Genomic DNA, 25,067 nt, shown 5'->3' with positions numbered 1-25,067 from the left:
AACGTGGGAACTCCCACGGTTATCATTGCATCTCTATGTTTATGTTTCTTATTACGTTTTTTTAGTAGTATACTTATATTTCCTTTTTAATGTGTACATACCTTGTTTGTTTGTAGCTGCAACATTTACAAGTAGCCTCCAGGACAAAAATATTTTATTATACTTTTTTTTAAATCTTTCATAGTTTTGCATCTGTGACTGGCTGCAATTCAGAGATGCAGTTTTATGCAGTCCCCATAGCAAATACACATAAGGACTTCAAAAACACAATAAGACACAAAAAACAGAAGACGACTCAACAAAATTACTGTAAAAACATCATACTAAACATCACATTCATCATTCTGCATTAACATATCATGATACACATTATAGCAGAGTTTGTTTGACATGATAATATAAGATTAGCTGATATTCTATATATTATACCTTTAGTCTTCAGGTATTTGATTAGTGTGTAATGGTCTATGCTTCATTCATCTGAGGGTAAAGATCTCCTAAAGATGTCCTTTGTTTAATACCAGAAACCATCTTCTACAAAAGGTTCTGTCACATCTGAATCAGTCCTAAAAGGTCTGTTACATCACTGTGCTGACCTCTGAAAACTTCCCTTCAACACGTAAACCCTCACCGCACCTTAAACCTGACGTTTCCCTCTGCTGTCAGTGCTCAGGCGCAGACCAAGGGATTTTAATAATCAAAGTTAGGAGCGCTGCTCAAGGCCTCCCACCGAGTTCTGGCACGTCTGCCACGAGTCATTTCTCCTCGCCGTCGTGCCAAGCTTTGATTTGACCAAATTAGATGGCATCGTTGGGGAGAATCTGATAACTGGGAGCTTGTGATGCTCAGATGGGCTGCACTGTGACGAGGCTTTTACCACACAAATGAGAAATGAATTAAATTTGTCATTTTAATTCAGGCGCAGACACAGCTTCAGGATGTTTTCGAACATCTGTCCCAAACCGTGCCCCAACAAGGGATTTATGTCATGTTTTTTTAATGCATCCATGAGAGTTTTACCTTTAAATACAGTTGTTACAAGTTTATATCTTTTTGCATCTTTGTCGCTCAGAGCTGGTAAATCTACTACCTTCTTATTCCTGTTAACAAGTTAAAAACCTTATTTTTGTGAGTTTCTATAAACCCCCACACACGCTGCTTCTCCACGTCTACGTATCAGTCCATTTACAGCTTCTTATGGTCATTTTTATCTGTAATCAGTCCCCTGCTCTGCTACTCGTCCCTCAGCTTTACTTTACCAGAGTCTGATTGACGTAGTTTCCAAATGCACTTTAGAAATCATATATTTGCTAACTTTCTGTGGTTTCCTGCCAGTCACAGCTCAGCGAGAAGCCATTATGCATTAATAGGGACATTCAGTTCACATTTTTAGTCGCAAGACGAAAAACTCTTGAATATGTCAACTTTAAGCAAATATGGTACATATTTATACAGCAGAGTGCAGACTCGTCACAATTTAAAATGGGTACTGATAATATTGTTAATTTCCCTTTTAGTCCTTCCTATAAATTAGTTGAGTGTTTTTTCTCACTGAGGAAAACCTTGCACGTGTTTCATCGAGGACTCCTCTGTGAAACACGTGCATTCCCTGCAGTTTGACTTGTTAAACATATTTGTCTCTATAAGATGAGCACTCGGTACAGATAAATAAGTAACAAGCTTATGCAAACAGTCAAAGGAGTGTCAAAGCTAAAGCTTGAGCTGGTTTTTGAGATAGTAAAATGTCAATTCGTCAGCTAAGAATTTTTATTATTTATTTTTTATTTACTGAGCTCCACTAGTTTACACTCTCTCTTATGCAAGCAAAATCTCTCACTTGGTCATTCTTCTTGTCCTGTGTGATGAAAAATAATTTGTGGTGGTTGCAGTACCTGTATCTTCCTGCAGAGGGAATGTTATTCATAAGATTTCAGCTTCAACTAGGTTTCATTTATAGCGTGTAAAATAGAGCATTGAAAAATAATATGCACACAGTAAGTCATAGTTATGAGACAAAAAGTGATGATTATAAGTTAGTGTCAGTTTTAAGTAAAAAAAGAAATTATATAATGAGATTTAAGTCTTGATTATGAGATAAAAAGATGTAATTATGAGAGTAAGTTGATTTCTTAATTTTGAGATTCAAAAAGTGTTAAGTTTAAACACATTGATTTTGAGATTAGGTCTAATTATTAAAGTCTTCATTATGAGATTAGAAAATCATAATTATAAGGCTAAAATGAAATTTAAACAAAGTTAATAATTGATTAAAGAATATTGATGAGATTAAAAAAATTGTATTCATTAACTCATTTATTTTAATTGAAACTCATAATTCTTAGTAAAAAGTCTTTTATTGTCTTTTTATGGCACAATAACAAATGTGAGGAGATGCGTAATGTTATTTTAAAACTAAATGTTTGATTTAATTTTAAAAAGTATTATGTTTTTGTGCAAAAATCTAAAATTATTTTTTTATGCCCCATCTGTACAATTTGTTATGAAATAAGTGAGTTTAAAACCAGTTTATTATGTAACAATTTCATATTTCAGAGAAAACTTTTATCATTCCCGACCAACACTAGTTATAAAACACAAAAGTTAATTCTTTGTGTTGTCGTGTAGTTATTGTGTGTAACAAAGTGCACGTTGTGTGTGTTTGGTGCAGACGTGATGGTCGGGATGGGCTACAACCTTGATGAGATCCAGGAATCCTTGGCCAAGATGAAGTATGACGAGATCACAGCGACGTACCTGCTGCTGGGCAGGAAGGCCTCTGAGGTGAAGACACACACACACACACACACACACACACACACACACACACACACACACACACACACCTGTGTGTGTACGTGTTTAGTTTGTGAAACTGAAGATGTTGAATGTTAATCTCTCTCTCTCAGTTGGAGCCCAGTGAGTCTGCCTCCAGCAGTAACTTGTCTCTGGCCAAACCCAGACCCAATAGCGAGCTTAACGGCCAATCGCCTTCTCACCTCAAAGTCCAGAGGAGCGTGTCGTCCAATCACAAGCAGAGACGCTACAGTGAACAAGGTGAGGACACGGTTTCAGTTCAAGATAGTCTTGGACTCGGCTGGAACAGGCCATTTCATCACCTGGATTTGCCTGGGGTTACTTTGAAAGAGCTTCAAGCCTGGAGAGAATGCTACGTGCACCATCACTGTGGGATGTTGAGCAAGTATCTGACGATACGATTCAAATTCACCTTCACTTTTTTTTCATGAAAAAAAGAAAATGAAAGTTTTTCAAACTGTCAATTACGTTTTTCATAGAAGTTTACTTGTGCTTCGTCAACAGATATTGATTCTGTTAAGTTCTTAAATTCTTAAAAAAAAAAGTAACCACATTCATCTCTAAGCGTATGCATTGAGGAATGAAGTAGTTTAACAAGGTCTTACGTGGTTCACTGAAGCCTATTGACCTGGTGTTCACGTGCTATGCATATGTTGGCGCAATTAAATGGGTTTTAACTTTCGTTAAAAATCATGATTTTAAAAAAAAATATTTTTGACATTTTTTTTAATTTATGCGATAATCGCGTTGTGAAATATCGGCGAATTTTTTTTTTTTTTACAGCCTTATGAGCAAGTTACTTAACCCTAACTGCTCGTTTTGTACTTTATTTTGAAAAAACATCTGTTAAATGAAATCGTAGTCTTGTGATCTTGTAAAATAGGTTTTAAGCAGAGTTAAATTGGTTAAAACACGTTTTAAACGGGTTGCATTGCCGATCACCCATGTTTTTTTTTCTTCCTTAGCTTAAAAAGGATGTTAGCATTCATTAGCATGGAGCTGCTACAGTAAGTGGTATGATTAAGGCCTGTCCGAGTTTCTGACAACTTTTCTCAGCATTTATTATTCGTTTCATTGCCTCAGACGTATTTCCAACTCAAAGAAGGGTTTTTTTCTCTGCAGTGGGACAGAACGTTCCCGGTGTGGCTCATCCAAAGAGGAGTCAGACCACCACGGCCGAGAACAGCACCAAGGAGGAGGGAGGGGTTCAGCTCCGTAAACCAAGCACTGGCAGCAGCCGTGGCGGAGCTCCGCCTTCCAGTCCACTCCTGGGAAACGCCAACAACCCCAACAAGGCTGACATCCCCGACCGCAGAAAAGGAGCCACGACCGGCCCCAGCGTTAGTACTTCTACCTTTGAGATCAGTGTGTCGCCTGCTTTAATAAAGCAAACGTCATTACTGAAACATTCACCATCATCTCCTGATAATCATCCTGCTTCTTCACTAAAAGTTAATTATTTCTGTCCGTGTTAGAATAACTCAGCGTCCGCAGGAATGACCCGGAGGAACACGTATGTCTGCAGCGACAGGAACAACACGGACCGTCTCTCTGTCATTCCCAACGGAAAGGAGAACAGGTGAGCCGGGACACTTCTTTCCTTTCTTCTGAGAACGTAACCCACCTTTTTTCTGCTTTTGCTTTTCTTCTCATTACCAAAAAACCCACAAGCTCTGAAAACTGGATCCAGAGAAAGAACTCCACGTTTTATCGCCTGTTCTCCAGTTTCTGATTTCTCACCCACTTTTGTTTCACTCTGCCTGTGTGTGTGTGTGTGTGTGTATAATCGGGCTGGGCTTTTCTTACACTTCTGGCTATAAGCAGCATGACCGAGGTGACGTGTGCCACTAGCCCCACCTCCGCATCTTCCTCCTCTGCCTTTGCGGCCGCTGCGTTTGCAGCCTCCCCCAGCTCGGTGCGGCTGAGGTTTCAAACCGTCAACCCTTTGTACGCTTGCCAGGCAGGTTGGGCCACGCTGCCCCACTCCTACTACGCCTTGGACCGCTGCTCGGCAAAGTAAGACGGCAGGACCCCCGAGCCCATCTGACCCGCCCCGCCTCCCACCACCCACTTCTCTCATGACTCCGCCCCCTTTTTGGCCCCATGCTAACCTGCACTTCCAACTGGCTTCACACTTTGTAACCCCCAAAATAAACCCAGGACATTTTTCTGCAGCCGCCTGACAGAGAGACGGTTTGGAAAATATGAGCTCAAAGAACACTTTATCATTCACTGACCAGCCTTAATATTATGACCACTTTTATCTGCCATAGTTGACTGACTAAAGAACTACAACCAAACGAAAGGCTGTATGAAAACAATCCAATCACATGTGTCTGAAACTGAACCATGTAGTGTTTTACTCTTATTACAACAATTTAAAAATACCTATATGTTATTTTATATTTACGAATATTTCTACATCTTATTACAACATACAGGGTAAGAGAATACTTAATTCCACACACAATGGATACATATCTTTATTACAGCAGCAGTAAATATACAAATGCATATAAGCGAGAATGAAATGTGAAAATACAGTAAAGGAGAGGAAAATAAAATGCCACAAAAACTGTTCAAAATCATGATTGATACAAAAATAAAATTACTTTTGTATGCGCACATACACACAAGTATAGATGCATGCACACACAAGTTTAAGTGCACACTTGCATATACACACACACTCTTATGTGAATTCACACAAACACATGCACACCCACAGATTGAGTTAATACTGGGAGATATTAAAAGAACAAAATTATTTTTCGCTCTGCCGTTTATATGTAAAAAAATAAAATACATTAAATCCAATGCTTGAAGTTAGGATTGTCCCAGTCCAGTTCTGGAGGGCTACGAGCCAAGCAGGTTTTAAATGTGTCCCTGCTCCAATGCTCCCGAGTCTGATGAAGTGTCATTAAGCAGCTCTGTAGCCAGTCTGCTGAGGAGCCTCTGAGCTGGGTAGTAGCAGGAAGGTATCTACCACCGGCTGGGTCAGTGGCCTCAGGTCAGGGTTTGGACACCCCTGCTTTAGACGGACCACTTGGGTTTTACCTCCATCTGCTGTTCAGTTCCCGGCTTTGGTTTTGTCATATTTGTGGTTCTTACTAAAACAGTGTGACCCCCAGTGGACACGAGTGAAGAACCTCTGAGTTGCATGTTAGTCACAAAACATTGGAAATAAAGAAATTGGCCTTTAATTAAAGATAAAACCTGCTCAGTTGTTTAAATATTATGTATTATTAGACCTTACCTGAGCAACTGAGAAAAATATGTATCTGCACATTTAACTATGTTTGAGTCTGATGATATTTTTCAGCCTCTCTCTCCCTGATGAATCCTCCTTCAATGTTCCTGCTCGTTTTCTCTCCTTCTGAACATTTCTCATCTCACTGGCGCCCCTTGCAGTCCGACACCTTCCCACTCATCTGTTTTTATCTTCAAGCTTTAATCATCCTAACATCAGGGTGGTTTTAGGTATTAGTCCACTTAGTCTGTAGTGTGTTTATTCTACTGTACAGAGCATGTAACAGCTGACTTTTACACTCTGGACTCCTCCTCCTTCGCTCAGCAGTAAAAAATCACAATCTGAGGATAAAGCTGAAATTATTAAATTTTTAGCTAATGCAACTCGAACTTTACTGCAGCCTAACATATTTGGCTTTGAATGAGTTTTCTGAAAAATTGCAGTGCAATGTTAAGATTATTATGGGTTTAAGAAAAGTGTCATTGTTATAGGAAATGATTTGACAAAAGATATTGTGGGAAAAAATGGTCATATCTGAGTCTAAAATGAAAGTTGAAGTTATATTAGAAATATACCTATATAAAATATATTAAATATTAAATCTACAGGAAATATAGTCGGGCTAAGGGAAATTTGGACAAAAACCAACCTTAAAAATCTGTTTGTTTTTCCTCCTGTTACTCTTCCTCCTCTCAGCAGCGTGTCAGCGTCTCCTGGCGGTCAGAGAAACCCGGTGGCGTCCACCCACAGCGTGGCTAATGCCACCACACCCGACCGCCTGCGTTTTCCTCGAGGAACAGCCAGCAGGAGCACTTTCCACGGTGGGCAGCTGAGGGACCGCCGCACAGCCACCTACAACGGACCGCCGGCCTCGCCCACGTTATCACACGACGCCTCGCCACTGTCGCAGACACGCAGCCGAGGAACCAGCAACCTGTTCTCCAAACTCACCTCCAAACTTACGCGCAGGTAGGAGGGAGGGGAGACTTACGCCCACTGTAGAAAAACTCCTTTACATATGCAAACGATAAACAAGGTCAGAAACCTGGGATTAAAGTCAGAACCCTGAGATTAAAATCAGAGATCAGGGATTGGTCAAAATTAAGATTAAAATCAAAGTTCTGAGATAAAAGTTAGAATTTAGAAGATTAAAGAAGGAAATAACTTGTCAATATACAGTATACTGTACATACCCATGGTGACCACTCACCTGAGGTTAACGAGTGGAGGAGATTGTGGACGTGATCAACAAAACAATAGAACAACTTCAGATTGAGGACGAGATTTCTCTGAGCATCCTGGAAGTAGACCTGAGGCCAGTGGTGATGCATTCTTTTGTGATCTGGAGTTATTGGAGAATTTGGAGCAGTGTGTGATGAACGCAGACAAGTATTATCGTTGTCATTAAAGAGCAACAAAACAAACTTAGAATTTAAACTCTGAACATTGTCAGTTTAACATGAACTTCAGAGCAGGGTTGATGCTGCTGATGGATTGTTTCAATAATGAGGGTTTGGTTTTCAGCGTGGACCTGAACTCTTGTTGTGTTTAGTAGGGTTTATATGTTCTTCACATTCTCGCAGTTTTTGCTCCTCCCTCTATCAGGCAGGATCAGGCTCTCCATCAGGTGAAAGGATCTCATTTATGGAGCTATGACCCTTGGTTCATAGGAAAAAAAAGTCAATTCTAGGGAAGAGAATTTCTAACAATTCTTCAGTCTTTAAATTCTGACTTTAATCCCCAAATTCTGACTTAAGTCTCAGAATTCTGATCTTAATCCAAGTGTTTTGACTTCATCCCTCTGAAGTTTGAGTCAATTTATGAAATGAGTGTTTCTTTCCACTGTTGATGACCCCATTATTCACCTCATATGTGCTCATCTACACACACGTGCACACGGTCACTGTGTCTCTGTCTGGTTCTGTTGTAGAAACATGTCATTCAGGTTTACCAAAAGGTAGGATTTCTCTGAAAACCTTTGCAGAGCTGCTGAGGCTGCACTAACACAATGAGCTCTGCTTCTACACACAGACCAAACATCCCAGCAGAGAGACCACCACCACTTAGAGCAGCACTTTGGTGTTGACCCGCTGAAAACAGGGAAACAAAGACCAGAGTATTTTATATATTAACAAATCATTCTGGTCCTTTCGGTATCTAGCACAACTCCAGTGAAAATGGTTCTAACATTCAAACAGACTAAAAAACTGTTAAACTACAAACTAAGAACATGAACATAAGTCAGGTTAAAAAGACTGTTTTCCTCATTATTTCTACATTAAAGAGATAGAAAACTTGCTTTTGTCAATGTTTTTACTCTGATTTCAATATTCAAATACTGCAAAAATGATTAAATAAAAAGATGAAATAATTTAAAAGGGAGAGTAACGACGTTAAAGCTACATGAAATCATAAAAAATGGATTTGTTATGTAAGTTATATGAACAAAAAAATTATGATGATCAATTTAATTAATTCAAAAAGCTTATTAATATTTAAAATGTTTAAAAAAATCTAATTATTCTACAATATCAGGCACAAAGAAAGAAAACAAATATGACAATTTAAAGAAAATAAATATAAAATATAAATTAAATATTAACACAAAAGTAAAGATTGTTTTATCCATTTTTATTAACTATGAACAAAAATAAGTACTTAAAAAAGACAACCAACCCCTTCAATTAAAAGAATAAATGGAATTTCCTCAACAACAAAAAATTGAACTCTGGTGAAAACACGTTTTCATTTAAAATAAGTATTATTGATGTAGAATTACAAAAACATGGAATATGAAATGGTGTCTTAGTTGAGAAGCTGAAATTAATTTTTGGGTTATCTGTATTTCACATTAATAAATAAAGCAACCTAAATCATTGTTTTTAATGCAAAGACTAAGCTAAAGAGTGTTTGTCAGAAGACGTAAAGGTCTCTAAGCAATAGTGTGTTAGTGGTCCAGTTTCCCTGGTTTCCAGTGTGATAGTGGTAATTATCCCAGCGTTTGATGTTTCTGTGTGTAGAGGTGCTCTGATTGGTCATTATGGACTGAAGCGCCTGTCACTAATCCAACGTGCATGAGTGGTTTGTTTTCTCACATCGAGGAGCGTCTCTATGGCTCTGCTGCTTCGCTCCGAGATAACATCATCCTTCAGTTTGTGATGAGTTTTGGTTTGCTGAGTTTCCCTGAATCGACCAAAGTAACATCTGAAGTTGATCCTGGTCCTGTTGGCATCATTGATAACTTCCATGGCAAATATCTGATCATTTTCTTCTTGAATTCTGACTTTTGACAAATAAAATAAATGAGTTATTGATTGTTTCTCCTTTTAAATGTCTACCCTTGTTCGTTGTTACAGACGTGTGAAGAATAGATCTGTTCCTGTTCCTATATCTATTCTGTATGCGTCTGTAATGGACAGGAACAGATCTATTATTTATACATCTCTAACAAAGAACAGGTGCAGCCTTGTGTGAGGAAAACATTTGTCATTACCTGATGCACTTTGTTATGTTGGATATTGATCGTTGGGTCTAATGTGAACTATTTACTGACCTTGTATCTGCTCAAGTAAATAATGAATATAAAGTGGAACTTGTATGGGTTACATTCTCATGTGTTAAAGTTTTAGGATTAGTTTTAATTTAAGTGAAAATTCCAGGAAAAGGTTGTCATAATAATAATTATGGGCCATAATAGTATAAAACCAAAGATTAGTTTTCCTGTCTTTGTCTGAGAGGAGCTGGTTTAATTAATCTGATCAGAGGTTAGTGGTTCTCCAGTAGTGTTGTTGTCCTGGTGCCAGTGGCGCCCTCTGGTGGCTGGAAGCCTTCCTCTGGCAGCAGTAGCTTTATTGAATATGGAACGTGGTGGGATCTCATGCGCTCATCTCACTTTCAGTTTTTGTGTTTGTCTTCATTTCTGTCGAGCCTCAAAACACTCGACATGTCCGACTCATCAGAAGAGTCAAAGTGGAAACTTGATTCATTCTTAATATATTATTGTACTGCTCTTCTAGTATTGTTGTCTTGCTGTTTCCCGTGGGTTTTCCCCTCCTCGTGATCAACACTGTCCTGTTTGTTGCTCTCAGATCTTAAAGGATAATTAGTTTGCTTTACTTTGAGTTGTTTTATGATAAACTTTGGCTCGTCTGATGACTATCGGCTGTGTTTAGTCTTCTTTAAACCTTCGTACATTCCTCCTTTTGACTCCTGTCCACTTTCCTCCCATCTCCTCCTTGCCCTTTAACCTTTGACCTCTTGCTACTCTCCATCTCTGCTTAGGGTCACTATTGACCCGGCCAAACGGCAGACGGCCAAATCTGGGCCTGCCGACGCCGCTGCGCAGGGAGCGAAGACCCTCCGTAAGTGTGCGGCTCTCCGCTCTGTCGGCCTTCATTCTTTCTTTCCTTCCTTCCTTCCTCTTCATCCCGTCGCCCTGTTTATCTCTCCATCACACTCATCCCATACTCTGTCCTTCCTCTCTTTGGTTTCCGACCATGCACTTCACCCAGTTTGTTTCTTCATGTCCAGGAGCTGGAGGAGGACTGTTGTCAGTCCCGTCTGCTCCCTCTCATTCCTGTTGTTTGTGGATTCTCTCCTCCTCTTCCTGTCCCATGAGATCCCAGTAAAGATCTCATGAATGGTCTGACTTAATGTGTAAACCAGCTGTGGTGTTTCGCGTTTGTGGTGACTCAGAGGTCAGGAAGTCCCAGTGAAGTCTCCATTGATGTGAAGAGTACAACGTGTTGAACAAAGGGCTTCTCTCATCCTCTGTTAAATTAAACCAACCTGCACAACCTGTACCTGTATGTTCACCAGTATTATGCTATTTCTCACCCATCTTTATTTGTTCTAAGAACCCCAACAACATATTATTTGAGGTTTATTTTCCCAAACTCGCCTGTTTTTCAGAGTTTTAGCCCTCTGAAAAGTAACTTTCTGAGCAGTTCCAAAAAGTTGCTGTTTTGGGGCCTACTTATGCATATTTATGAGTAGGCGTGTCTGTAGACACTGACTCCACACAACGGTTTGCTATCCACACACTTGTTATTGTTTTCAGCCAAAAAAATTGCACATTACAGTAAAACAAATCGCTGTTTAAGTGGCTATTGTGATTATGTCAGACAAACTCTGCTCCACGGTGTGTTTGTGTGGCAGCAGACTTAGTCAGCTGCAAACTCTGTGACTTTCTCTGCCTGCTGAAGCAAGGAGTTGCGCTCCTTTTTCTCCTCTCATAAACATAAACCACCTGTGAAAAAAGCCAGTGTGGTTAGAAGCTAATGCTATCTTAGCTCAGTGCCGACTTTCAAAGATGAAAACTACAGAGAGAACTTTTACCTGCTAGTACCACCTCCTCACTGATTCTCCTCCATGCCAAATCCTTCCTAGTCCAGTCCCAGTTATAAAGGCCATGTCATACAGCTCCAGGTGGTCACACACAGCTTCTACTCCATGTTTGAATGGGTGAGCAGACCGGTGTCCGTGTTGACGGCCTGACGTCATCATCAACAAAGAATCTGATTGGCTTTCGTCATGCGAAACATTCGCAGGAGTTCAATATTTTCAACTCTTGCGAATATGCGTGAAGTCGGGAGCGCGCTTGCATGGCCAACACTCTTGACGTGCAGATTGGACTGCACTGCTGCGCAGGAGATTTTGTATCTGGGATGCATCTATCCATTGACTTTGTATGTAATCTGGACACACAGACATTTCATGACGCATCTAGTGTATTGTGAACGCAGCATAAAGGGATGTACATCACTGTAGCAAAACCAATATTAAGTACATTTTTCATAATACCGCCCCTTTAAAACTAGTTAGACAAGCAGTTTGAGTCTGGACTAACGACAAAAGCGGAGCAAACAAACTTGTTTCACACCGAGAGCCACAAACATGTGATAGTATCTAATTCGAGAGCCACATTATCAACATTTATGTAAACATTTAGAAGAGTGACCAATCTAAGCATTAATACAGGAAAGAGCAAATTAGTTTGGTCTGGTTTTGTTGAGTTTTTAATGTAATTTTGTGTATTTGCTTCAGGAGCCACACAAATGTAGCTCGAAGGCTGCATGTGGCCCATGTCTGATCAAATAGAAAAAAAGATGAATAATTTAAAACTAGGCCTTAAGACCATTTTAAAGATTTAATCGCAAAAACAACAAAACTAAAAAAAAATGAAACTCTTCCATCCCATCAGTGGTAAAGCCAAGGTACGTCTTTAATGCGCCTATCAGAAATGATATTTATGTGGAAGTTAAGACAAACCCATAGCATTTAGCTTAACACATTAAACAAATATAAATAAAATGTCTGAGGACTAATATGAGACCAAACCATGGCGTAGCATGACTGACGCTCAGGTAAGGGTTTCAGACAGACAGACGTACAGACAGGTTGGCAGTTGCTGGCTTTATATACAGTTAGTCCTCTTTTGCTTCTATGTAGAAGTTTATGGAACCCATCCATCCGCTTTCTACAAGATACAAAACTGCTGTAATTAATCCCAATGAGCTACAGCTGAGATTAATCAACAGTCATTCTCTGAACATCCCCTGTTTGATTTTCTCTACCTGCTAATTGTGGTTCACCATCACACATTGGCTGAGTTATAATCAAAGGCCTTCAATAAAAGCCTTTAAACAATTTGAGCAACTCACTACAGTACAAACTTTCTGTCTAAACATCATATTTCTCATTGACTATGATTATTGTATTTCAAAATCAATGTTTTTCCTTTCAGTTTTATTCAGATTGTTCACGTAGATTTGAGTTTGACATGTCGTATAAATAACACTGCATTGGCAGAGCCTGCAGCTCATGTGGTGTTCCTTTTGAGTTGGACGACAACATTGTGAGATCTTACTGGGTAAATTGGTGTATTTTTTTTTCTAGTCACCTCTACAGGGTTGGGGGTCTTTGCCTTATGCAGGTGATTTTGTGAGGCCATTTTAACATTTAACCGCTATCCTGAATATCTACAACATTACAGATATGTCGATAAGAACATCGCTCTGCATTGGAAAAATTATGTAACTTTTCCCAGTCGCATGTATAGGGTATTTCATTAGTGATATCCCAGCTGTTATTTCAGTGTTAAAACTCTATTTGCAAATATCTTGAACTGCTTCTGACGAGGCAGAATGACAATGTAGATATCTGGCATGGATTTCCCTCTAGGAGTGAACCTTACGAACTGTGTGAAGTCTGTTTAGGCTCCGCCCGAAACAAGCCACGCTACACAACTCACTCACGAGTGCTGTCTCTTAGAGAGAGACAGACTAAAGTGTGTCACATATTGGTATGGTGCAGCTGCCTGTGTGTGACTTTAAATCCTTTTTTTAATGGTTCTTGTCACCCAGCCCTGTTTCCAAAAATAAACCACATCCGTGTTGTATGTTGTTCCCCGTCTTAGATTTTAGGACTTGTTCCCTGTAGTGCAGTGTGTAAAGCTGGTGTTCCTCAGCTCAACCAATCAGCTGCTTCCTTGAGGCTGGCTCTTCATTGGTCTCTCTGCTCTGCTCGTGGGAGGTTTAGGGAGCTGAAGGTTTGGGTATGTGTTGGTTTAGAGGAATCCCTGGTGTCTCTCTGCTGTCTTTGGTTTTGAGTGTGGTTGTGTTCTGTTCATTTATTTATTCACTGGATTTAATCTGAAAACTGTCGAGCACAATCCACATCTTCTCTTCCTCTTTTTCCATCCTTCGTCCTTCTCCTCCGGTCTTCTTCGTGCACCTCAGAGTCTCCACCGAGTTTGAGAGAAACGGGAGACTTGAGGGCTCAAGGTGAGACTCCCTCCATGCAGCAGCTGTCGGCCTCAGTTTGTGCTCGTCGTGGTTCAGCCTGTGCGTAGGAAGCTCTCCTCAGTGGGACACTGCTTGTTTGGCTTTTGGATGGTGAAACCCTGATTTCCAGTGTGTGCATGGCGCTGTGCACGTGTGCTGCTCTTAGCATGGCTTCTTTGTTTTGTGTGGGAATGACTCCGGCATGCGTAAAGTGACGACTGTATGAAAAGTGTGTGAAAAACCCAGAAAGTCTTGAAAAAAAAATCTTGATCTATTTCAACCAATGACTGTAAAGCACTGAACTTCAACTGTGCATTAAGAAACAAATCTTACCAATCAGCCAGAACATTATGACCACCAGCTAGTGGCAAGAGGAACGATGAACGAACCCAGGTTATAAAGCATCGACTGGGTTTAGTTGAGTTAAAGTTCATTTCTCGCTTAACATTTTTATTAGGATAGTCTGAAAATATCACAATGTTTCTATTGAGGTATATAACCTTCATTCTTATGTACAACTCTTCCAAGTTCCAGGCCTATTATGCTATCACAGAATCAACTACTTAGAATAAAAATAGCTTTAAGACATGGAATATACCCTCACCTACATGTGTTGGGAGAATATCTTGCATATTTACCACATTTCCTCATTAAACAGGAAGTGTTTGGAAGAAATAAACACATGGACTTGTTACATATTGCTAAAATCTCAGTCCTGCTTGATCATTCTGTTCTGACTTATGAAGCATAGAAAAATACAATTATTTACAAGATTTAACCAAACTAATCCATAATATGCATTTCTGGCATAATTTAGGGATTTTTAGTTCTGGACAGCTGATAGAACAGAAATTATTAAATAATGAAATTGAATTTAAGAACATTTTTAATTGCAGGAATCACGTAAAAATAAATAATGTGAGATTTGACATGTTTGCTTGCTACACTTGCAAAATATCATGGAACTGTGTTATTGTCCCAAAACCTGGAGGTGAGAGTTTGTCGTATTGTAAAGCCATTTCTATTTCAGGAGGAGTCGTCACTCCAAATTATTGAGATTTTGTGCGAAATTTGACATTTCTGTCTCCATGCTGCTATTTGCCCACCAGTTAACAAGAATAAAAATAGCATATAAATGTGACATTTTCTGAAAAGATGCATGCGAGGTGTCATATTGGTATTTTAACAAAAACATTAAAATAAAAAGACAGAAATCATAGAAATCTGTTTTTTTTTTTTTTTTTTTGCACAGATGAAGATGTTTATCTTTGTCCCAGCATTAGCTTTGACTTAAGTGAAATTATGAGATTAAATAAAAACGTAATAAGCTTAATGTCAGTCAGGATAAAATCAAGGAATCTACATGTTTTCTTAGGAAGAGGATCAAAAACATGCGTGTTAGGATGGTGGTGGTAATGCTGTGGCTGTTTAAGGTAAATTAATCAGTGTAGGTATCATATGTATTGATAGCCGTTTAAATATAAATGCATTGTTGTGGACTGAGTGGAGGGAAGTGCTGGTGGTGAATCTAACTGGGTTCTGTTTCTGGGTTTTTCTGCCAAGTTCATGTTTAGGTTTGAAGCCTTATTCCTAGTTCAACTCTGAATGTTAGAGAAGTGCCATATGTTATAACCCTTCAAAATAAAAGCCCAGTAAAAATGGTGAAATGATAATGGTGATAATGTTTTGGCAGATTGGTGTAAATCTTGGTGTAAATGAATAGATTTGTAATCAGTGCTATGGAGGCTCAAACTGTGATGTCGCTGCACTCTGTGTTTAAAGCCCGTTCTCTGTGTGTCTGACAGTCGCCACGTACCTGGGGATCAGAAGGGCGAAAACAAAGACGGAAAGCCGCGCTCGCTCCGATTCACCTGGAGTATGAGGACCACCAGCTCCATGGAGCCCTGCGAAATCATGCGGGAGATTCGCAAGGTGCTCGACGCCAACAACTGCGACTACGAGCTGCAGGAGAACTTCCTGCTGCTGTGCGTGCACGGCGATGGTCGAGCCGAGAACCTGGTCCAGTGGGAGATGGAGGTGTGCAAGCTGCCCCGCCTCTCGCTCAACGGCGTCCGCTTCAAACGGATATCTGGCTCGTCCATCGCCTTCAAAAACATTGCTTCCAAAGTTGCCAACGAGTTAAAGCTATGAACAACCCGTACACGTTCATATATAAATATATATATATATTAAAAAAAACTAGAAGTATTTAAGCTGTACAATCATCCAAGTAGCAGTTTCCAAAAGTCTTCTTTTTTAAACAAAATACAGAGTATGTATTGAATACTTTAATGTATAGATTCAGGCTTTTTGGCAATAATTGTTGATTTATCTACTAATATCTGTCTGTTTTTGGCCACACGGGGGCGCCAATAATGAGTTAAATATGATTTGTCATGCTGTGAATGTGGATGAAGAAAAAAAAAAAAAGAAAAACACGCATTTCTGGTCTTTATTTATTTCACATGTTTTTTTTCTCTCTCCAGGAAAAAGGAAGGACATAGCGTTGAGTTTTCAGTGTAAATAATGTATCTTACGTTGAGCACGGCCTTCGGTTCTTTTGTACGGGCTTAAAGAGTAAACAACTGGGAGGCTGCGTTTGCCCCCTCATGGTTACTGAAGAAGTGTTGGTGGGGTGTCACTCACGTCTCAATTAAAGTGTCTGTGGACTTCAGTCACGTCTCCTCATTTTTATCCACACGCATTACCCAGCGCAGCCACTCGGTGGCTTAGGTTTTCTGGTATGTCGGTTCATGTTGGCCTCACACTTATTTTACTGACCAACTCTGCACTAACACATTAAAAATTCTTTGCACAAAAAGCTGATTTTTGTTATGATTCTTATAACTCAGAAAAAGGGTAAACCCTCCGAAGCAAGAAAACCCCACAGTTTAAATGTAAAATAGTTCTTTGACAGGAAGAAGAGGGTAGTGGGTACAAATGTTTAGGTTAATGAATTTACTTGTAGCCTAATACAGCTCATAAAATTGTCAATTATTGTATTACATTATCAGTAAAGAAATGTTTATATTTTAGTTTACTTGAGCCCTGTTGAAGAGATTAATAGAAAAAAAGACATGACTGAATGGATTAGTTTCACGTTAATATTAGAGAACATGTCATTTGTTTTTCACAATGTAAAACCAGTGGGTTTCAACCCACATTGAACTCGAGTAATTTAAGTTTCCTCAGATATCAAAGTTCTATGTTTGGAGGTTAAAATAACTTAACATGTTTGTGAAAAGTGTTCTAAAGCAGTGGTTCTCAAACTGGAAACAAATGATGAAAATATTAAATCTTTATTCCTGATAATCCAAAGTGATCCTTCCACATTAACTGATTCATTCATTTGGCTTGAACTATTAGTTGTAATTCTGCAAAAAATACCAGTTACTACTTTTGCTTAAAGAACAGTAACTAAACCCCAAAAACCTGTTATTTCTGCTGTAAACAAATATATTTAGGTATGAAGTAGTGTTGATTGATTCTTCTCCAACTCTTGACATTTTTGTATCTCAAATTGGCATATTTTGTTATAGAAATGTAACAGTGACTGCTCTATGGGTTGAAAGGCTGTTATTACAACATAGTACTGACTGAGCCTGATCAACACCAAAGAAAGAACCCAACAAGATCCACATGATCAAGCATTTAGCTTTTATATATATATATATACAGAAGAGAGAAAAAGGGCGAGGAGAAGGCACTGTCTGCAGAAGAACATGATTCACTATTCACAGGTCTGCCCGCATGGTTTTGGGCTTCGTTTTTAGTGGTTAGGTTAACAAACTGTTGCGGCATCTGCCACGGTCTGGAATGCTACCACTACAGACGAGACTTCGTCTTGTACTAGGCGCACGTAATGGTCTAATCGATCATTATAGACAAGACCCTGTCCACTTTAAGTTAACGCTATTAAATCTTAATTTTTAGCCTGATGATCTTGCCTGCAAGTGACGCCAGCACCACTCTTCACTAACACACTAATCCAACTGTAGACCTGGGCTTGTGGGTGGCTTGGTTGGGATGCCGGGGTGTCTCTGTCCCTTTGGATGTCCTTGTGGTCCCTGGGCTGTTTGGTGGTGCTGTCTTGCCCCCTCCCTGCACATGTCGGTGGTCCCTGGGGTTTGCATTGTCCTACCTTGACTTGCTGTTCCCTTCCCCCTCACCCAGGTGTAACACTGCCATCTCTTTTTTACACCCTCCCTATAATAAAGTGTTTGTTACCATTCCTTATGAAGGGCTGGTGGTGGTCACAATTATGCCATAAAAATGCTGTCTTTAATAGATTGCACTTGTAGTGTTGACCATTGACAGCATGTGCAAAGTAAAAAAAAAAATATATATATACAACATATGCTTTAGCAAATAAGTAGGTTTTGAGTTTAACGGTAGCACATAATGGTCTAAGGTGTTGACCATTACGTGTCATGGTCAGTGATTGTGATCATTACGAGTAGGTTTTGAGTTTAGCTTTATAGGTTGAGAGAGTAGCAGCCTCCCGTAGTAAGACTGGGAGCTGGTTCCAAAGGAGAGGAGCCTGGTAGCTGAACGCTCTGCCTCATGTTCTACTTCTAGACGCTTTAGGAACTTCCAGAAGACCAGCAAACAGAGCGAGTGTTCTGCACAGACGATAGGGCACCAACAGGTTTTTAAGAGATGCAGGAGCTTGATCATGTAGAGCTTTGTTTGCTAAGAGGAGGATTTTAAACTATCCTAAGTTTTACAGGAAGCCAATACTGGAGAAATATGCTCTCCTGTTTGCATTTGTTAATCTGGCTTCAGCATTCTGATTTAACTGGACACCGATTCCTCTGCATCTCATTCAGATGAATTTCTCTACTACAGTGTTTGGCACAGATCAAAGATCTACAGGTGAAGACATCAAGTACTCCTAGTCAACAGAAACGCAAACAAGTGGAACGTGAACATTTTATTAGTTTCACCTCACAGGGACAGTTTATCTTAAATACACAAACTCAGACAGGAGCACGGAGCATTAAGGACGGAGTCAGTCATTCACAGCAGAGGGACGTTAGGGTGAGGCGAGGAGGAGTGGGGTGTTTAAGGGCGTGTGTTGCGTTTCAGGATGGATTTACTTCTGGGCGGGCATCAGGTCATCGATGGACCCGCCCTTCTCCAGCCTCTTTTCCATCTCCACCAGCAGCTTCACACCATCCACCACCATCTGCACCAGCTCCACTTCAGAGAAGCCTAACCGGTCGGCGTTGGAGATATCGAAGACTCCGCCCACTGCAGCGGTGTCCACGCCACCTGTGGAAATCAACCAATTTAATGTACAGTAGTGATGAAATCTGAACTAAGGAGCACATTACAGACTCCAACCTCTTATTTAATATGCAGAATACTTTGGAAATGCTCCATAATAGATAAGATTTATTACGACTTCGTACCAGTTCCTCGTTTCTGGAGCCGCAGCTTCTTGAGGACGTCCTCAAACTTGGCGTTTTTGCTCATGTTGGGTAGTTTGACGTGCACGCCGGCTCTGAGGCCGGTGCCCAGGTTGGAGGGACACGTGAGGACGTACCCCAGGTGCTCGTTCCACATGAAGGCGTGTCCACGCTCCTTGAACAGCTCCTCGATCTGAACAGAACAATCCATTATTTCGGCTGCTGTTAGACGCCAACGAGGGACGCCAACCCCGCGTTTCTGACCTTGGTGAGTCCGCTACAGAAGCGGTTGAACACCTCCTTCATGTTCCCTCCTTTCTGCATGGAGATGACACGCAGGTGATCTTCCTCGTTTACCCACACCAGGAAGGTCTTGTTGTCATTGTGCCTTCAGATAAAAAATTTAAAAAAATGTTACATCTCAGCACGTTTGTAAACGCTCACTGAACCACCATCACCTACCAGATGCCGCGTGCATCGGGCCAGTCACGACCCATTCCTGAGGCCAGCAGCAGAGGGGAAACGGGCTTATCAAACAGGAAGTGGTCATCAATCAGCTGCTGCTGCTCGGCATCTGTCATGTTCTTCAGGGCGTAGTACTTCCCATTCAGGTCTCCAGACAGAGAGGCCAGAGCTGCAGAAGGTAGACACAGCTGTAACACACCTCCACCACCTGCTGAGTCATTCACATCTGGATCCATCAAAGAAGGTCAAACTAAAGCAGCACACTGAAGATCAAACCCAGGAGTTTAAAGAGTAACTAGACCTCATCATTCTGTAGATTGATTCTGGTCCAACTCAACATTTTAGTCCAAGTATTTCAATTTGGCATATTTTGTTGTAAATGTCAGAGTGACCGCCCTCTATGGGTTGAAACCCAGCTATTACAATTGATTTTTTGCCGAGAACAAGATCATGTGACATTTTGGGACCATCTTCCATCACAAAGAAGCACTGTTAGCCCCGCCCCATTTATAAAAACTAGCACTTGTGGGCTGTACAATCTGTGGTGTGTAGGGTGGATTGAGAGAAGAGTGAATCGAGAGGTAGATTGAGTGATAAGTAGCTAGTTAGCATAGCATAGATTGGAGATTTTATCGTATAAAGTGGGCATGTCTTAACTGATCCAAGAGCCCCGCCCATAATCAAGGAATTTTTGAGTTTCCCTCCTAGTGGCAGGTCAGGAGAAAGCAGGGGTTTGGTTACTCTTTAATATGCTGTGCCTTCAGTATATCTGCAGCAGCTTGAGGCCCTCAGAGGAACACAAACCTCATGTTTACCAACCAGAGTGAGTCCGGTCCCTGAGAGACTTGAAACTATGACTATCTGGGTTTGTTGTATTCTTAGATGTTTTTAAGACTTGCATGCAGATGTAAATTAGTATCCAACGTCAACATGGAGGTTTAATAAAAGGTTCTCAGTCCTGACGAGGTGGGAAATTCAGGATTCTGAACTAGTCGTTTCACAACAGAAGTTAAGCTTTGTGCCTCTATCTGGATCTGTTCCTGGAATTATCTAAAGGCCTGGGCAGCTCAGGACCTGTGAGGTTTCATGAAATAAAAGTAGTTCAGAGATATTTAAGATGCAGATCTATTCATTATCCAATATAAGGACCTAAAATAAAAGTGCACAGGTAGCCTATGCAGCAATTTTAAAGTGGATTTTTGTGAAGTGTTCCCTTGCAGTTGAACGGGAGCCACATCTTATTTTCAGTAAACTGCAGAGAAGCCTGAGAATGTTTAGTGGTAATGAGTCATTTGTTTTGATTGAGTGAGGACATTTTTCTGAAATCATCCATTTGCTGTCGCACAGTTTGTAACCCATTCCAACAAACTGGAGTGAGGTCTCCTGATGACAGCTTCATACTTCATTTCAATTTTAACACCATAATAGTTTTAGATCTTTTAAATGGGATACTAAATATCAGTATGTGTCACCCATTTTCACGTGGACATTCTCGTTTTTGTTGCCAGCTGCTCAGTTGAACTTAAACCCAGTCACAATGAAACAAAGTAACCTGGCCTTTTAGACTTTTATTCATATGCATTTGATGTTTTAGCCATTTTAGGTTCTTGACTTGTCTAGTCATGCTTTGATTTGTCTTTGAGTAAAGAAGAATCAAAGTGCTGTACCTGTACACCTCCTTTTCTCTGCAGCTAAAAATATAACTAATTCACACTGACAGCCTTTTATTTTATGTGGATTTTTTTTTTTAGATTGTTTCTCTTGTGTCAAGTATGGACAGTGTTTTGCAATTCTGAGAGATTCAGTCCAGGCTTGGTGTTTTGTTTTATCAGTAATTAGTTCTTTTTTGTCATGTTGTATTCTCTGTATGTAATACCTTTGACATTTTAGGTTACCGTTTAAAATCTAGCCAGGAACATCATATGAAAACTAGCCTCTTATGGCTAACTCTGGCTAATTTATAGCATGTCCGTTTATTAATGTGCATCGTCCCTTTAAAAAAAAAAAAAATCAATGGAAATAAGCATTTTATTGAAAGCATGAGATTTCTCTCATCTTGAAAATTTAATAATCAATGTTTGCCATGTACATCATGCAATGTGCTCATGTAATATATTACAAGTACTCACATTTAATGGGTACTTGTACTTTGAGTAGATTTTTTAAATCAGTCATTTTACGAGAAGTAAAGTAATTTGTTACATTTCTACACCCAACCGTTACCGTTATGGATTATGTTTAATGTGTCTTCATAAACTAGTTTTTGGAGACCATGAAACGGAAATAAATATGTTCTTAGTCGTGACATTTCAGATTAATGCCCAGCCACTTACTTGGGTTCACGTTGGCATTTCTACCGATTATGTTGTAACTTGTTACCCACATGGCAAATGATTTGGCTTTTTTTTTTTTTTGTTTGAATTGAATTAATTGGTGTTATTCAAATTAATAAAGAATTGTACATTTTGATAAACCTTTTATTTTATACAGATGCCTCTGTGGAAAACAAGTTCCAATTGTGCAAGATTAAACATGAGGTTTACTGTACGCAAGGGAACAGTGGCAAGATTTGTTAAAAATAAAGTGAAAGTAACTAGTAATTTTAGTACAATTTCAATTATGTAACAGCACTTCTCGAGTAGGAAATATCAGTTCTCTTTACACGTCACGTCAATAATCATAATCAATATATTGAATCATTTAAAGCATGCTTGTAAAATAACTGGTCACTATATTTTCAAGATGGGAAAATATGTCCTAATGTCAGAATGTTTTCAGTTACAATTAGTTTTCAATTACCCATGTTCGATTAAGAATACGAGCATTTTTTTCCCCGATTACAAATAAACTACAATTATTTTTGATCCTCAAAGTCAATTACATTCTCAATTACAATTAATAAGCCTGAAAAAATAAATAAATAAAAATAAACGAATAAAAGTTAACCTTCCTCTTGCGTTAGCATCTCTTATGATAATGGCTCCTAAATAAGCTGTAAAATACACAAAAATTAGTTAATTTCTTTCCCATTTATTGGTTATCTGTTAGGATTCCTAATCAATGAAAATAGAGGTTTTAATATTTGTTTTAAAGATAAAATGTGGGAAAGCTTGATACGAGACACATTTTAATAATTAACTACACATGTGTAGCACTGTAAAATGGTTCCTTATAGTTTTGCGTTAAATTATAATTGACAGTCTTTTAATCTGAACTAAATTACAATGCAATTGCGATTACGACAGCAACATATTTTTAAAATTACACCACAATTGTAATTAATTATCAATCACGCGATTACAATTGTAATTCACCCCCAACCCTGCAACGTGCCATAATGTACGTCACTGCTTTAAGCTTCTCAGTGAACTGGTTTCAGCTGGTTTTATGGACTTGCTGTGTCACAGCTGTTCTTCCGCCTTCTGCCACTAGGGGGCGACCGCGGCCAGAGAAACGCCTTCACCGAGCACCGGGCATCCTCCTCACCGAGCATCACTGATGCTTTCGGGCCTTCGACTCTTTTGTTCCCCTTTATTTATATAAGTGTGAGTCAGCAGCTCTCAGCTGGATGTTAGCGGTACCTTCGATGGAGAGCTGCTCCACGGCGCGTCTCTCCCCCCGGCTGCAGTGCGGGGGCAGGCAGAAGCCACGGACGCTGCGGCCTGTTCGGACCCTGGAGCTCAGGACGTAGTTTGAGTCGAGGTCGTCACCGCCCTGAGGAAGACGGACAGTGAGAGGCAGTCGGTGTGTGTGTGTGTGTGTGTGTGTGTGTGTGTGTGTACCTGCAGGTTGTCAGAGTTCAGGTCTGTCTTGTGCTTGTCTGAGGGTTTGTATCCTCCATGTCTGTCCTCGATCACCGGGTCCAGCAGCTCCTTGAACACCTCGTACGTCTCCTCGTCTCCGGCCACGCAGCCCACGGTCATGATGAAGGGATGCCCTGCACACAAGGTCACCCCAGGGTCACAGATCAGGAACCCACACACCAAAAAAACAACAACATCCCGTAGCAGGATTAACGCCCTGGTCTGGATGACATGATCTACAGCAGGGGTGTCAAACTCATTTTAGTTCAGGGGCCAAATATGCAGACCAGTTGGATCTCAAGGGGGGGGGGGGATGACAATAATTTAACATAATTGTGTTTTCGTTTTCCAACACTTCATTTAAACATTTCCGTGTAATTGTTTGTGAGAAATGGCCAGATTTGCTATTAAAAATGACTCCATTCATGTGATATAAACAAAGGGAAAAAATGCAAGCCTCTAAAAATATTGTAGTTTCATGAAATTGGTGAATTCTAGATCTACAACTGGATTATTTGTTAATTTACACAATAACTTGTGTTTTCTGTCATTTTTACTTTCTCCTGCGGGCCAAATTGGATGCTCGAAAGGGCCGGGTTTGGTCCCCGAGCCTTGAGTTTGACACACGATCTATACGTGTAGCCAGCTGTACTGGGCTCCATGTCCAGGCTCAGTTCTGCACACAAACACATCCACGCACGGCCAATCCGCGGGTGACATTAGAGAGACTAGGGGATTATCAGCCTGCTCTGCATACATTATGTAACCTGCTAATCTGATCATGGAGGCCTTTTAAAGAACCGAGGACCGTCGTTTGTAACGCGCTTTGCCCTTCGTGCGTGTCCGTTTATCCCTGTGTGAAGGTCACACTGTGAAGCCTCCGTGGAGCTCCAGCACAAAGGGTCTCCGCCCAGCCCAGCAGAGAGCCTAGGTCTGCCCGTAAAGCCGCGTGTGTTACCTGGGTTATCCACTCCGGTCTGGATGACATCATCCAGGGTAAATCCGCTGGGTGTCTCTTTGCTCCTCAGCTTCTCATACATGGCCGGGGTCAGCACTTTGGCCATATGGTTGTTGTGCTTGCTGAGGTCCGGGTACTCCTGCTCCGAGGAGAACTTCATCTTCATCTTGTTGTGCGTGTTACCGAAAGGCATGGCTGCTCCCTGTGTGGAGGATGGAAGGAAGCTGTGAGAAAGGCAACAAAAGCCCCGCAGTGCATCATCCCATGAATTCATTAAATATGCACATCAGGCTGATGCAGGAGGCCGCGTTAATCCCATCTGATCACCTAATAATCCACCTAACGGTCAATGGGCGTCTACAGCACAGCCTTACCTTCTGCTGACGGATCTGAGGACTGCTACTACTACCAGGGGTCGAGACAAAGATCCCTATGTTTCCAACCAGCAGCTTTCGATGGTCTGCTCTCTCTCAGCCGTCCGTAGCGTCCCGTAGCTCTCCGGTGGAACGACTGACCGACAGAGGCGCGCTTTTATAGGCGCGCGTCCCTCCTCCCATTGGTCCGTATTTGTAGTCCATTCAT

The 25,067-nt window shown here is 40.5% G+C and overlaps 2 protein-coding genes across 19 annotated transcripts in view; one reads left to right on the top strand and one right to left on the bottom strand.

The window, feature by feature from the left end:
* Window positions 1-16,522, top strand: part of mark3a (MAP/microtubule affinity-regulating kinase 3a) — a 49,159-nt gene extending 32,637 nt beyond the window's left edge. For 3 of the 18 annotated variants that reach the window (XM_028438286.1, XM_028438290.1, XM_028438289.1), the window contains exons 11-18: window positions 2,669-2,781; window positions 2,907-3,054; window positions 3,937-4,154; window positions 4,290-4,393; window positions 6,761-7,033; window positions 7,995-8,021; window positions 13,804-13,848; window positions 15,654-16,522. In XM_028438286.1, the coding sequence (XP_028294087.1) occupies window positions 2,669-2,781; window positions 2,907-3,054; window positions 3,937-4,154; window positions 4,290-4,393; window positions 6,761-7,033; window positions 7,995-8,021; window positions 13,804-13,848; window positions 15,654-15,999 (1,274 nt within the window). In that variant the 3' untranslated portion in view covers window positions 16,000-16,522. Of the gene's footprint in view, window positions 1-2,668; window positions 2,782-2,906; window positions 3,055-3,936; window positions 4,155-4,289; window positions 4,394-6,760; window positions 7,034-7,994; window positions 8,022-10,345; window positions 10,971-13,803; window positions 13,849-15,653 lie in introns of those variants that run through there. The other 15 variants (XM_028438287.1, XM_028438291.1, XM_028438303.1 and 12 more) reach the window with 8 other exon arrangements.
* A 2,244-nt stretch (window positions 16,523-18,766) lies between these two features.
* On the bottom strand, window positions 18,767-25,017 carry ckba (creatine kinase, brain a). The gene is made up of 8 exons (XM_028438306.1): window positions 24,860-25,017; window positions 24,486-24,687; window positions 23,507-23,661; window positions 23,306-23,438; window positions 19,722-19,893; window positions 19,524-19,647; window positions 19,263-19,452; window positions 18,767-19,122 (listed from the first exon to the last, which is right to left on the bottom strand). The coding sequence occupies exons 2-8, from the start codon at window positions 24,676-24,678 to the stop codon at window positions 18,944-18,946; spliced, it is 1,146 nt and encodes a 381-aa protein (XP_028294107.1). The 5' UTR covers window positions 24,679-24,687; window positions 24,860-25,017; the 3' UTR covers window positions 18,767-18,943.
* Between the last annotated feature and the right edge of the window lie 50 nt (window positions 25,018-25,067).

The sequence above is a fragment of the Gouania willdenowi genome, chromosome 22 (assembly GCF_900634775.1).
Source record: "Gouania willdenowi chromosome 22, fGouWil2.1, whole genome shotgun sequence".
Taxonomy (NCBI): domain Eukaryota; kingdom Metazoa; phylum Chordata; class Actinopteri; order Blenniiformes; family Gobiesocidae; genus Gouania; species Gouania willdenowi.
Note: the sequence above shows the minus strand (reverse complement) of the source record. Positions and strands in the feature narration are given on the sequence as shown.

Coding starts and splice junctions, on each gene's coding strand:
- ckba (XM_028438306.1), bottom strand. CDS start 24,678: ATGCCTTTCGGTAACACGCACAACAAGATGAAGATGAAGTTCTCCTCG. Junction 23,439..23,506: donor TGAACTCTGACAACCTGCAG/GTACACACACAC, acceptor CGTCTTCCTCAG/GGCGGTGACGACCTCGACTC. Junction 19,453..19,523: donor TCTGTAGCGGACTCACCAAG/GTCAGAAACGCG, acceptor TGTTCTGTTCAG/ATCGAGGAGCTGTTCAAGGA.